This window comes from Anolis sagrei, chromosome X, assembly GCF_037176765.1.
Source record: "Anolis sagrei isolate rAnoSag1 chromosome X, rAnoSag1.mat, whole genome shotgun sequence".
NCBI lineage: Eukaryota > Metazoa > Chordata > Lepidosauria > Squamata > Dactyloidae > Anolis > Anolis sagrei.
This window is the reverse complement of record NC_090034.1, coordinates 64659346-64671330: the sequence shown is the minus strand read 5'-3', so window position 1 is coordinate 64671330 and position 11985 is coordinate 64659346. Positions and strand designations below refer to the sequence as shown.

General features: G+C 43.5%; 1 protein-coding gene across 3 annotated transcripts in view; it reads right to left on the bottom strand.

Annotated features, from left to right (window-relative positions):
* Positions 1–1839: 1839 nt before the first annotated feature.
* Positions 1840–11985, bottom strand: part of TMEM200B (transmembrane protein 200B) — a 63613-nt gene continuing 53467 nt past the window's right edge. For 2 of the 3 annotated variants that reach the window (XM_060784648.2, XM_060784650.2), the window contains exons 2-4: positions 8425–8602; positions 5629–5710; positions 1840–3687 (exon numbers count right to left, since the gene is read on the bottom strand). In XM_060784648.2, coding sequence (XP_060640631.2) covers positions 2304–3668 — 1365 coding nt within the window. In that variant the 5' untranslated portion in view covers positions 3669–3687; positions 5629–5710; positions 8425–8602 and the 3' untranslated portion in view covers positions 1840–2303. Of the gene's footprint in view, positions 3688–4377; positions 4496–5628; positions 5711–8424; positions 8603–11985 lie in introns of all 3 variants that reach the window. The other variant, XM_060784649.2, reaches the window with a different exon arrangement.

Genomic DNA, 11985 nt, shown 5'->3' with positions numbered 1-11985 from the left:
TTTTGATAGTGCCCTTCTGACCGGAAGGAGGGAATTGGACTAGATGGCCCTCTATGAAAATTGTACAATTAATTAATACTGGTTTCTATTGGTTAATATGAGAGACATTCAATGAGACAACAGTTATGACTTTAAAAATGTTTTCATCAAAACTTTTTAAAATTCCTTAAAATCAGTAGATTTATGAATATTTCTGAAAGTTGGGAGGAATGATCCCCTGTTATCTTGTGTCATTGGACAGAAAGTTCAAGGAGAGCACTCTTATAATTTCTTTTAAACATTGTTTAAAAAATCTTTGAAAATTCCCCAGAAATCTGTGGATAAGTGAAATGTTCTGAAACTTGATGGACTCACAGTGGTCTATGTGTTCTATAATCATAGCAAGTTTCACCCCAATAGTTGGAAAAATGAGAGATGGAGGAGCCCCTGAAGTTTCCCCACTTGCGCAATTACTTTAACAAAAAAGTAACGAAATTTCATTATTCTCACTATAGTAACAAAATTTTCACTCACAATACTTTTGAAACACTTTAGAAATGAAATGCTGGCACCCCCTAATTTTGTAATGAGTTTTGAAACCCATGAGAATCCTACATGGAGAAAGTGAGGGGAGGGTGTTGTCGTCAACACTCTGCCCTTTGGAGCCAGCTTCACTCAATATTCCTCTTCTTGTTTCGAGATTGGGGTAAGAAGGAACCTATAGTGAGGAGAAAGCAGCCAATAACTGTCACAGAGCACACAGCTGAGAGCCAAGCAAGGAAGACACAAGGAGGCCAATGCCTTGGGCACAGCTTTGTTTTGCTCCATGCAAGCTCCCTGTGCCTAAGGAGAGCTTGGTCAGGATGGAGGCATATCCTTCACAAGTTTATGAATCTGCTCTGCACTTTCTCAGCTGTTCATATATCTGTATATTTTAAATTGTTATGCTCACGTTTTTATGTTAAACCGCTTTGAGTCCCCTTCGGGGGAGATAAAGTGGGGTATAAATAAATGTATGTTTTAAGACAGTTCTCATCAGTGGTTATTGGGCACTTTTTTGAGCCTAAACCAACTTTATTGGCTTTATTTTGTATTGTATTGTGTGTTTATTTTATGCATTGTATTAGGCACATTTGGGGAGATGGAGGCAGGGTACAAAAATAAAATAATAATAATAATAATAATAATAATAATTACTATAACAACAACAACAAATTGGGTCTATGGACCATAATAAAGATTGATTGATTGATATCATTCACCAAGAGGGCAAATTCAACTCGTAGACCAATCTGCACTTTCTGACTGAGAGCAGCTCCAGACAGCGGTCCTACTTGGGGGTATGCTCTTTGGAGCTTAGAATTCCTTCCACTATCCACTTATATGCCAAATCCAAAAGAAAGGAAAAGAAAAGAAAAGAAAAGAAAAGAAAAGAAAAGGGAAACCTTTCCAGTCCCTGGCATGCTTCCAGCTGCTCTTTTGCTCCAATGTGTGAGAAGGGACATGGGCTCCTTCTCTTTTCCAATCAGCCTTTAGGACTTCCCCTTATCATTTAAAAAATACCTTAAGGGCTAAAGCAAAAGAACAATGGATTATAAAGAGAAGGGGGTCAGATGGAACATTTTTTTCTGCAGAAAATAAAGAATTGTAAATGATCATTAAGGCATGACTAAGAACTCAAGATCTTCACAGCAGTGAGGCAAATGTTAATGAGTTACCCTGTAAGGCCGTAAGCAGCCAGTGATTCTCCAAATGTTGCTGAGGGCAAGGGGTCACTAAGAAATCTGCAGGCTTTTGACTTGGAAATGTGCAGCTTGCCCAAGGCCCAACTGATTAAAGATTTGCTTTTCTACCTCGGAGTAAAAGATCACAGGCAGGGATTGCATTTAATCCCCAATGAGTTTGGAAACAAGGATCTATGTATAAAAGTATAATCTCACAAGATTTAAAACCAGATCTTTGCTACTTTAGGAGGCATTGGAACCTTCGCCATCACATCACTTGCTCTGGAGTCCCAACAACGTGTCTTTAAAGGATAGACGAGGAAGAGTGATCTGAAGGACCTGCTTTCTCCACCCCTTTTGCATCAGAACGCATAGCTCATTCCCTTTTCAAAGCAAAGAGTCACATGCAAGCAGAGTGGAGATGTGCTGAAGAGGGCTCTTGTAAGGTAACCCACTGAGCAGCATCCAACATGGCCCTCCTCCAATGGCCCAAGCAGCCATAGTCGCAAAGCTACATATATTCAGATCAAAGGCCCAAAACAGTGGAGCAGATGAACAGAACGGGAACAACAAGAGTATCCATCGTCTCTGTAATGCAAGTCACATTCCAATGCTTATGTCTGTGTCCAGTTCCCCAGATGCATGTTTGCTTTTCCCCCTGGTAGGCTCTCTCATCGTCTCCAACAGCCTATCGGAAGACTCGCCCTTGCTTTCCAATTTTGCATAGTTGACTAGGCCAATGTGGTCAAGTCTAGGCCAGCTCCTGTTTTTCTTATTGTTGACTGATGCCATTAAGAGCACCTTCTGTTGGCCAAGATCTAGGGACTTGGAATGACCTGAAATGGAGACCTGAGTGGTTGAACCAAATTCTCTTTTTATGTATGGAGGGTGCAGGCATTTTTCAGCTGATGTGGCAGAAGGAAGCTCATTGTCCACATCAATAACTACATGACTGTCACTGAGTTCATGTCTTCGGGGAGCCCTACTATTGCGATCTGTTTGAAGAGTCCAGGAGAGCCTCTGGATCTCCTCCTCCTCCTCTGGCAACTTAACAGCATTTCCTTCCACATCCTGCACAATCATATGAGAAACGCCTTGTTTTTCAAAAAGACAACTGTTGAGTTTAATGAGAGGCAGTGACAAGGTGTTGACAGATGTGGAGGCGAATGATTCAGTTCCTTGTGTGGAAGGGCAGGCCACGTTTTCTGGCACTGCATTCCCAGAGTCTGAGTGGATGCTCAGGAAGGAAAGGGAAGGCGAGATGCTGTTGTGGTGAAGGAGCTGGGTGGTAGCCTGAAGCCTTTTGGAGCTGCAGTTGCTGGCCCATTTCTTCATAGGGCTGGAGTATGACTGGAAGCCACTAGAAGAGAGGTCCACCTCATAGCAACCTTCCACACATTCCGCACTGGCCTGGAGTGTGGGGGGACTGGGCCTTCCCTGAAAGTAGCCACTCGTTTTGCTTGTGTTCAGTGGCAGACCCGTCCCCAAGGAGTAGAGTTCCCTCTGCATCAACAAACGGGTTTCCATATCTCGGTTCTCATACAGCATGGTGTTTGCACAGATAAAGATGAAGAGTCCAATGCCCATGATCACAGGCCCAATGAGCTTCAGCTTCTCACTGTGAAGGATGGGATGTGGAACAATACGCACTTCCTTCTTGATCTCATCTGTGCCGTTGGAATTCCCTGGCCTACTGCCTCCAGACCTAGAACGATAAGGCCAGTACCCAATGACCGCGATGGTCATGCCCACCAAGACGACAGAGACACCCACCATCACAAAGGCTCCAGAGGGGGAGCGCATGCGAAGCTGCCCCTTTACAATCACTTCAGAGGGGACTTTGCGCCGAAACCTGTGGCGGTGCCACCGGGAAGGGGTGGCTGCTCCTGCCGGCTTCTTCTCAGGTGGGTTCTGTTTCTTCATTGTGCTTTTAGTCTCAGAACCTCCAGCTGTAGACATTGTCATTGTGTTGTCCTTGGGTCACCTGACAACAGCAGGAGAGAGAAAGAGATAACGTTAAATAGCAGAAGGTGCACATATGTGCAGATACACAGATGTGTTTCCAAATCTGTCTTGCTGAGCAAAAAAATGCATGATGTATCCGATCACTTCCTAAAACCTCTACCTGTAGATGGATGCAACTTCCCCAACTCTGCACTGCACCCGGCAGGATAAAATATATATTCATAAACAAAAATGTTTGCACATCTATGTGGAAAAGAAGACTGAAATCTATATAGCCATCCTAAAACTGGAAATCTGCATAAATTCAGATGTTGATAAATTAGACAAAATTATAAGCCACTGAAGAAAACACATTGTCTCCATCTTTAATACGACATCCTTTCAAATATGTAAACATTATGCCACCTCTTGACCTTCCCGTCTATTTGGCAATGGCCACTCTTGTTCTAAGAAGAGGGTTTTGCTTGACTTGGACTCAAGGTTGGTAACACAGTGAATCACAAAAATAATCATGAACATATTCACAAAATAATTCACAAAATAATCATGGAACAATTCACAAAAATAATGAAATAAATTCACAAAAATAATCATGAAAATATTTGCAAAAATATTCACAAAAGTAATTGCAAAAATATTCACAAAAATAATTACAATATTCACAAAAATATTCACAAAAATAATCAGGATGGTTTAGTGAATTACCTACCTGTTAGGCTAGGAAAAGCCTAAAAATGTAGGCCCAGGAAGTTCAGCAGCCATTTTGGAAAGGGTGCCGGGGGCATCCATTTTAAAATCTCATTTCCTGAAGGGGGTGAGCTTAGGTACTTGGAGGGAAATGAGAGGAGTTAGTGACTGGCTGGGAGAGAGTGTGCAAACTTGGAAAAGGGGGAAAAAAGACTTTAAGGGGACGTTTTAAAACCCTGTTAGGGAGATTGAATCTGGGTGTCAAAGGAGAAGGAGCTAGGAGTTTGGAGTGGAGAAGAGAGTAGTGAGAGAGGCCTGAAGTGGTCAGTTAGCTAGCAGATATAGCTAGTGGGAAGATTACAGCTATTAGGGAAGATAACTGGGGACTGGAGAGACAGATCCCAAAAGAGAAGGACTGTGTGGAGTTTGGGGTTACTTTCAGAGAAGAAATCCTGTCAATAATCTCTGGAGGGAGAAAGGAGTTTTATTTGTAACTAAGTCTGAACTGCTCAAAGAAACCACACACTTTTAAGACAATCTTTCAATCCAACTAAGCTTATTGCCTATTTTGTTCAAGTTCTCTTAAATAAACATCATTGTTTTATTGTTCAAAACATCTGCCTCACGTGTGCCACTGTACAAGAAGTTTTAAAGCCATTTTACTGACGAAGTAAAAGGTTTAATGATGGCAGCGTATATTCTAAAGGAGAAATCCTTTCAGTGTTACCTCAGTGCACAGGCCCGAGTGTGAATCCAGCACATTCTAGCTACAGATACCTGTAGTAAGCCAAGGGCTTAACATTGCTTATACGTTTGGTGGGGGACAGAGTTCTTTCAAAAGGTTATCCGGCCAGAAGAAAGTTCCAGCTATATTACAGCTTTTTGATTTGGGTTTTACATTACCTAAGGCCACATTCCATTATAACTGGCATTCAGCTTTTGGGGATTTATAAACCCAAATAAAATCTCCATCCATTATATTTGGTTAATAGCAGTTGGGATTTGTTCACAAATAAATTCCTATTGCTGGGATTTTATTCTCAAATAAATCCTTAACCTTAGCACAAAAAATAATCATGAAAATATTCAAAAAATAATCACAAAATAATTCACAAAATAATCATGGAACAATTCACAAAAATAATGAAATAAATTCACAAAAATTATCATGAAAATATTTGCAAAAATATTCACAAAAATAATTACAATATTCACAAAAATATTCACAAAAATATTCCCAAAAATAATCATAAAAATAATCAGAATGGCTTACGTGTTTCAAGGTCTTTGGCCACCAAAGGAACTTGGGTTTGGGGCTGGAAGTGGGACTCTTTGTTGCAGAAGGGCATTATCACCTGCAGGCATGAAAAGCAGAAACACAACTCAATGCAAACCGACTGGAATGAGGTTGCTGTCTGTGGGTGTGTCTGGGGTATCGAGGAATGAGGTACTGGCTGGTGGGCTTGGATGACAAGTTTGAAGGGGATATTTGGCCCACTGGTTGACCCTGGCTGGACAGGAGAGGAGATAGGATTGTGGGTGGCACAGTTGCTTGGAAATGGTAGCATAAGACATTCGGCCTACAAGTAGCAGGGAAGCCTTGCCTGGGAGTGCCCCATCCATCCTGACTTGGTGAGACAAGAAGTGAGAGGAATCTACCACCAGGAAGAGAAACCCACTCATGCGGGAAAGGGGTCTCCACTTTCCCACCAATCCTTGTTTCTATGACAAGTGAACATTTTCAACATCCAATTGTCACAGGGACAGAAAGTGGGGCAGAATCTTCTGAACAGCGTCATAGGCAGTCCCATAACTCTGAGGGGCAGGTGTGCGGGCGGGGAGTGAGACTATTATGAGAGCAATGAGTAAATACCAAAACCGGGACCCCGAAAGGAGGGTATGACTGTTATGCAATGGCTTCTATCAAAAATGAAATGCAAAGATACAGAATGGGGGACGCCTGGCTCGAGAGCAGTACATGTGAAAAAGATCTTGGAGTCCTCGTGGACAGCAAGTTAAACATGAGCCAATAATGTGATGTGGCAGCAAAAAAAGCCAATGGGATTTTGGCCTGCATCAATAGGAGCATAGTGTCTAGATCTAGGGAAGTAATGCTACCCCTCTATTTCACCTTGGTTAGACCACACCTGGAATATTGTGTCCAATTCTGGGCACCACAATTCAAGAGAGATATTGACAAGCTGGAATGTGTCCAGAGGAGGGCGACTAAAATGATCAAGAGTCTGGAGAACAAGCCCTATGAGGAGTGGTTTAAGGAGCTGGGCATGTTTAGCTTGAAGAAGAGAAGGCTGAGAGGTGATATGATAGTCATGTATAAATATGTGAGAGGAAGTCACAGGGAGGAGGGAGCAAGCTTGTTCTCTGCTTCCCTGGAGACTAGGACGAGAAGCAATGGCTTCAAACTACAAGAAAGGAGATTTTCCTTGCTAGCTTGGCTCGGAGTTTCGGCCTGGACTGCTACCAATATGCAGACGATACCCAACTCCTTCTGTGCCTGGAGCCTGGAGCAACGTCAATTCCAGACAATTTCACCCGATGTCTGGAGGCTCTGTCGAACTGGCTACATGCTAGCAGACTGAAGGTGAACCCGGCGAAGACTGAGATTCTCTGGCATGGCCGCCCGGCAGGTCTGACTCATCCGTTACCCACCTTCGATGGTGCCGCCCTATCTCCTTCGCCCACCGTTAAGAGCTTAGGTGTCATCCTGGATTTGCAGCTGACAATGGAAGCTCAGGTTGCTGCTGCCAGCAAACAGGCCTTTTTCCATCTCCGGCAAGCGAGGCAACTGGTACCCTTCCTATCTGAGGAGGCTCTGGCAACTATCATCCATGCCACAGTCACGTCTAGGCTGGACTATTGCAACGCCCTGTATGTTGGCCTTCCTATGTCTACGACCTGAAAGCTCCGTATTGTTCAGAATGCCGCAGCCAGGTTACTCACAAGAACGCCCATGAAATGCCATATAACACCAGTGCTGCAACATTTACATTGGCTTCCAACTGGGTACCATGGCCTGTATAAGACCTTTAAAATTCTTTACGGCCAGGGTCCATTGTACCTTAGGGACCGCCTCTCCTTCTCCCATCATCGGAGGTCGCAACGACCAGCCCAACGTGACTTACTCTATATACCGGGTCCTAGAGAAGTGCACTTGGAAAGTACCAGACGCAGGGCTCTTTCTATTTCTGCCCCTCCCTTGTGGAATTCCTTGCCACCCTATATGAGAGCCATGCGTAACTTAGGACCTTTTACTCTAGCACTTAAGACCTGGCTTTTTACTAGAGCATTTGATCTCTGTTAATTTTTAATTTCTGTATGTATGTATTTTATCTTTTACAGTTTAGCTGTAAATCGCCTAGAGCATTCTCGAATGGAGGGCAATTAATAAGTAATTAAATAAGATGATGATGATGATGATGATGATGATATGAACTGAACATGAGGAAGAACTTCCTGACTGTGAGAGCTGTTCAGCAGTGGAACTCTCTTCCCCGGAGTGTGGTGGAGGCTCCTTCTTTGGAAGCTTTTAAACAGAGGCTGGATGGCCATCTGTCAGGGGTGCTTTGAATGCAATATTCCTGCTTTTTGGCAGGGGGTTGGACTGGATGGCCCATGAGGTCTCTTCCAACTCTATGATTCTATGTAATTAAATGCGGCAGTCTGTGCTCATTCAGAGGAAGACCTACAAGTCACTTTAAACACCTTCACAGAAGCATATGAAGAGCTTGGCCTCTCACTAACATCAAAAAAACCAAAGTCCATCTAAAATGCCAGCAACACAGCTAAATGGTGGAATATTAGAAACGATATGTACATGCACTAGCTCTGTCTCTCATTCACTGTAGTTTGTCTTATTGGTGAGAATGTGACGGATAATCTCTTGTGGTAAGTCTATATTATCTACTGTAGTCAACTTGATCCAGTGTTGCAAAGATCATCCATTCTGAAATGTTTCACTTCAATTTTCCTTGCACAATGATGAAGTGATTCAGTGTGAAGTTGTCTTTCCTTCTTTTCGCTGATGTGAGCAGTGTGGTTTCCCACTCACCTCAAGAGCCAGATGTTGGAGAGCAGCTGGAGGGCACAGGAAGGACAAGCTGCAGCCCACATGGCCCATCCTGTACCTGCAAAGCTAGCCAGCTGTCCTCAGGTGTGATGAAGAACTCGCTCTCCCAAGTCCAATATGGAAACTTCCTTCAATACTCAGCTGCAGGCCGATTCTCCTTCTGTAGAAGGAATGGGAAGGGATGTTCATGTAGCCAACATGGTACAGTTTAAAAGAGAGAAAGAACTAAAGATAACATATTCAGAGCTAGAAAAGGCTGTTCTCCTTATAGAGTTCAAGATCACATTTATTATTAGAATTCCCCAGAAAGATTATACAAGCTTTTCAAAGTACACACACACACACACACTTCTACGACTCTTTGACATTGTCACTCAAGTGAACTGATTAATTCCATATTCTAGCAAGCAACCTTGTTAAATGTATACTGTTATCCAAGAAGGTGTCCCACATTCTGCCCACTTTGACAAAGGCATCACTTGTTTCACACACACCTCAATTTGTTTTAATTTTAAAGGACCAGGAAATACGAAGGTTTATGACAGCTCCTGGAATGTGAAATGCTATAGAAATGGAAATGCCATTTGCATTATGGAAGATGCTGACAGCATGTTCTTTGGCTTCAAGAATTTAGGAGTTTAAGCTTTCCATTTTCGTGAGACATTTGTCTAATCCGGAGCATTGTCATTTTAACACTAAAGAATGCTTCAAAGTTGTGTGTTACATGGAGAAGATTAGGAGCAACAACAACAAAACTTTATTTATATACCGCTCTATCTCCCCGAGGGAACTCAGAGCGGTTTCCAAGTAACATAATCAATACATACAAACAGCATAAACATAAAATTAACACAACAATATAAGCATTAAAAACCACAATAGCACATATATTTAAAACAATACTGCCTGTTGAAGGCAGTTTAAAAGGCCAGGCCGGGCTAGTGCGATTTTAGAGGGTGCGGGAAATTAGGTAGAGTCTATGGCTGTACATTTCCAGGGCCTAATAGAAGAAAGTGACCTGGGTAATTGGTAGAAAAAGATATGGCCAATTTCAACAGTATCTGGGGCAGAGCTAGAACTAGTCGTTCTCAAAGGTTTGTTTAAACCACCAGGTCTTCAGGCTCTTACGAATGGAGGGGAGGGATGGGGCCTGTCTTATTTCTCCAGGAAGGGTGTTCCAGAGGCGGGGGGCCACCACCGAGAAGGCCCTCTCTCTCGTCCCCACCAACCGTGCTTGTGACAGTGGTGGGAGCGAAAAGAGGGCCTCCCCAAAAGATCTTAAAGTTTGCGCTGGTTCATAAAAGGAGATGCGATCGCAAAGATGGGCAGGGCCCGAACTGTTTAAGACTTTATAGATCATAACCTGAATCTTGAATTTGGCCCGGCAGCTTATCGGCAGCCAGTGAAGCTGTTTTAAAAGGGGCGTTGTATGCTCCCTATAGTTTGCTCCAGTAAGGAACCTGGCTGCCACCCGTTGTACCAATTGGAGCTTCCAGGCCATCTTCAAGGGCAGCCTCACGTAGAGCGCATTGCAATAGTCCAATCTGGATGTAACCAAGGTGTGGACCATACTGGCCAAGTCTTTACGAGGTATGGTCACAGCTGGCACATGAGTTGAAGTTGTGCAAAGGCCCTCCCAGCCACCGCCGACACTTGAGCATCAAATGACAGCATTGAGTCCAGGAGGACCCCCAAGCTACGGACCTGCGCCCTCAGGGGGAGTGTAACCCCATCGAGCACAGGTTGCCACCCAATACCCCAGTCAGCCCCACGACTGACCAGGAGGACCTCTGTCTTGTTTGGATTAAGCTTCAACCTGTTAGCCCTCATCCAGTCCATCACAGCAGTCTGACACTAGTTCAGCAGATGGAACTATCAGGAATCTCATGCGATCAGGAAAGGAAAAGTGATAAAAAAAACCACACAAGTATATCTACAGCAGGGATGCATACTTTGTAGGACTCTGCTTCTATCATCCTTCACCATTGGCCATGCTGCCTGGGGATGATGCGAGCCAGAGGCCAATATTTGGAAAGTTTCTCAGGGCTGTGTGCTACACACAACATCCACCAATAAAAAACGAGAGAGTCAGGACAGACATATGGAAGTACACCTGCACTGAATATAGTAAGAAAATAGAAGCTAATGCAATCACTGTCTATATCAGGGGTACGCAAACTTTTTAAACAGAGGGCCAGGTCACAGTCCCTAAAACTGTTGGAGGGCCGGATTATAATTTGAAAAAAACATGAATGAATTCCTATGCACACTGCACATATTTTATTTGTAATGCAAAAACCACTTTAAAACAATACAATAATAAAAATGAAGAACAATTTTAACAAATATAAATTTATTAGTATTTCAATGGGAAGTGTGAGCCTGCTTTTGACTGATGAAATAGGATTGTTGTTGTTGTTGTGTGCTTTGAAGTTGTTACAGACTTAGGTTGACCCTGAGCGAGGGCCGGGTAAATGACCTTGGAGGGCCACATCCGGCCCCTGGGCCTTAGTTTGAGGACCCCTGGTCTATATAGTCATGACAGCTATATAATGTGTTATCTCCAGAATTTGTTGGAGTTTTAAACTATACCAACCTATTTTGAAGTTAAAATGCTGGGTTACTTTAAGTATTGTAAGTGCTGAGTCACAGTGATAAAGCATGAGGACAATGAAACCCTTAAGTTAGGTCTGCATCAGGTGTATAAGATAATGAAAACATGAATGGAACATTGCACCATGCAAGTGTATATAAGAACACCAAGAGAGTAAGCTGTGGTTGGGTGGTGTGATTATGTACGGCAGATTGGAGGATTCTGGAGTGAGCTGTGAATACTGTAAATAGCTGCAACAAAAGATAAAGGAAGCTCCTGCATCTGCTGTTTATTGCAAGTCTTGCTCATACTATAGACCAGGAGTCCTCAAAATAGGGCCCGGGGGGGGGCTGGATGTGGCCCTCCAAAGTAATTTACCCAGCCTTCGCTCAGGGTCAACCTAAGTCTGAATGTGCTGGCACAGCAGTGCCAGGAGATTTAAATTCCTTTTCTTGCACTGCTAGTTTGCATGAATCTATTTAAGCCATGCATTTTTCAATAAGGTAGCTTCCCTCAGGTTGCAATCATAGGGCCAACAACTTGGCAATCATCGTTAGAATCTTTAGACCCGCCCCTTTTCCTAGGGTTTTGGAGGGAAAGGAGGACTTTGTCTCAGTCTCACTGTGGGAAGCCTAACAGAAGGATGTGTGGGATTCTCTTTCTCACCTGCACGAAAGCTTCTCTTCTCACAGCTCTGCTGGGGAAAAAGGAAAGGTTCCACAGCTTTTGCTGGGGGTTAAAGAAATAGAACCACAGCTTTGCTGGGGAGTAAGGTAATAGTTCCTACAGCCTTCGTGGAGAAACAGCTTGGCAGATCTACAGGAACCTTGCCTGGTAAGGGACCACTCAGGCTATCCATAAAGCAGCTTGGAGCCGGGCGTAGTGGCCTCACGCCAGCAAGGTAAAGAGAGATTGCCTAGGGAGGGGTCAAAAGATTTCCCTAAGGAAGA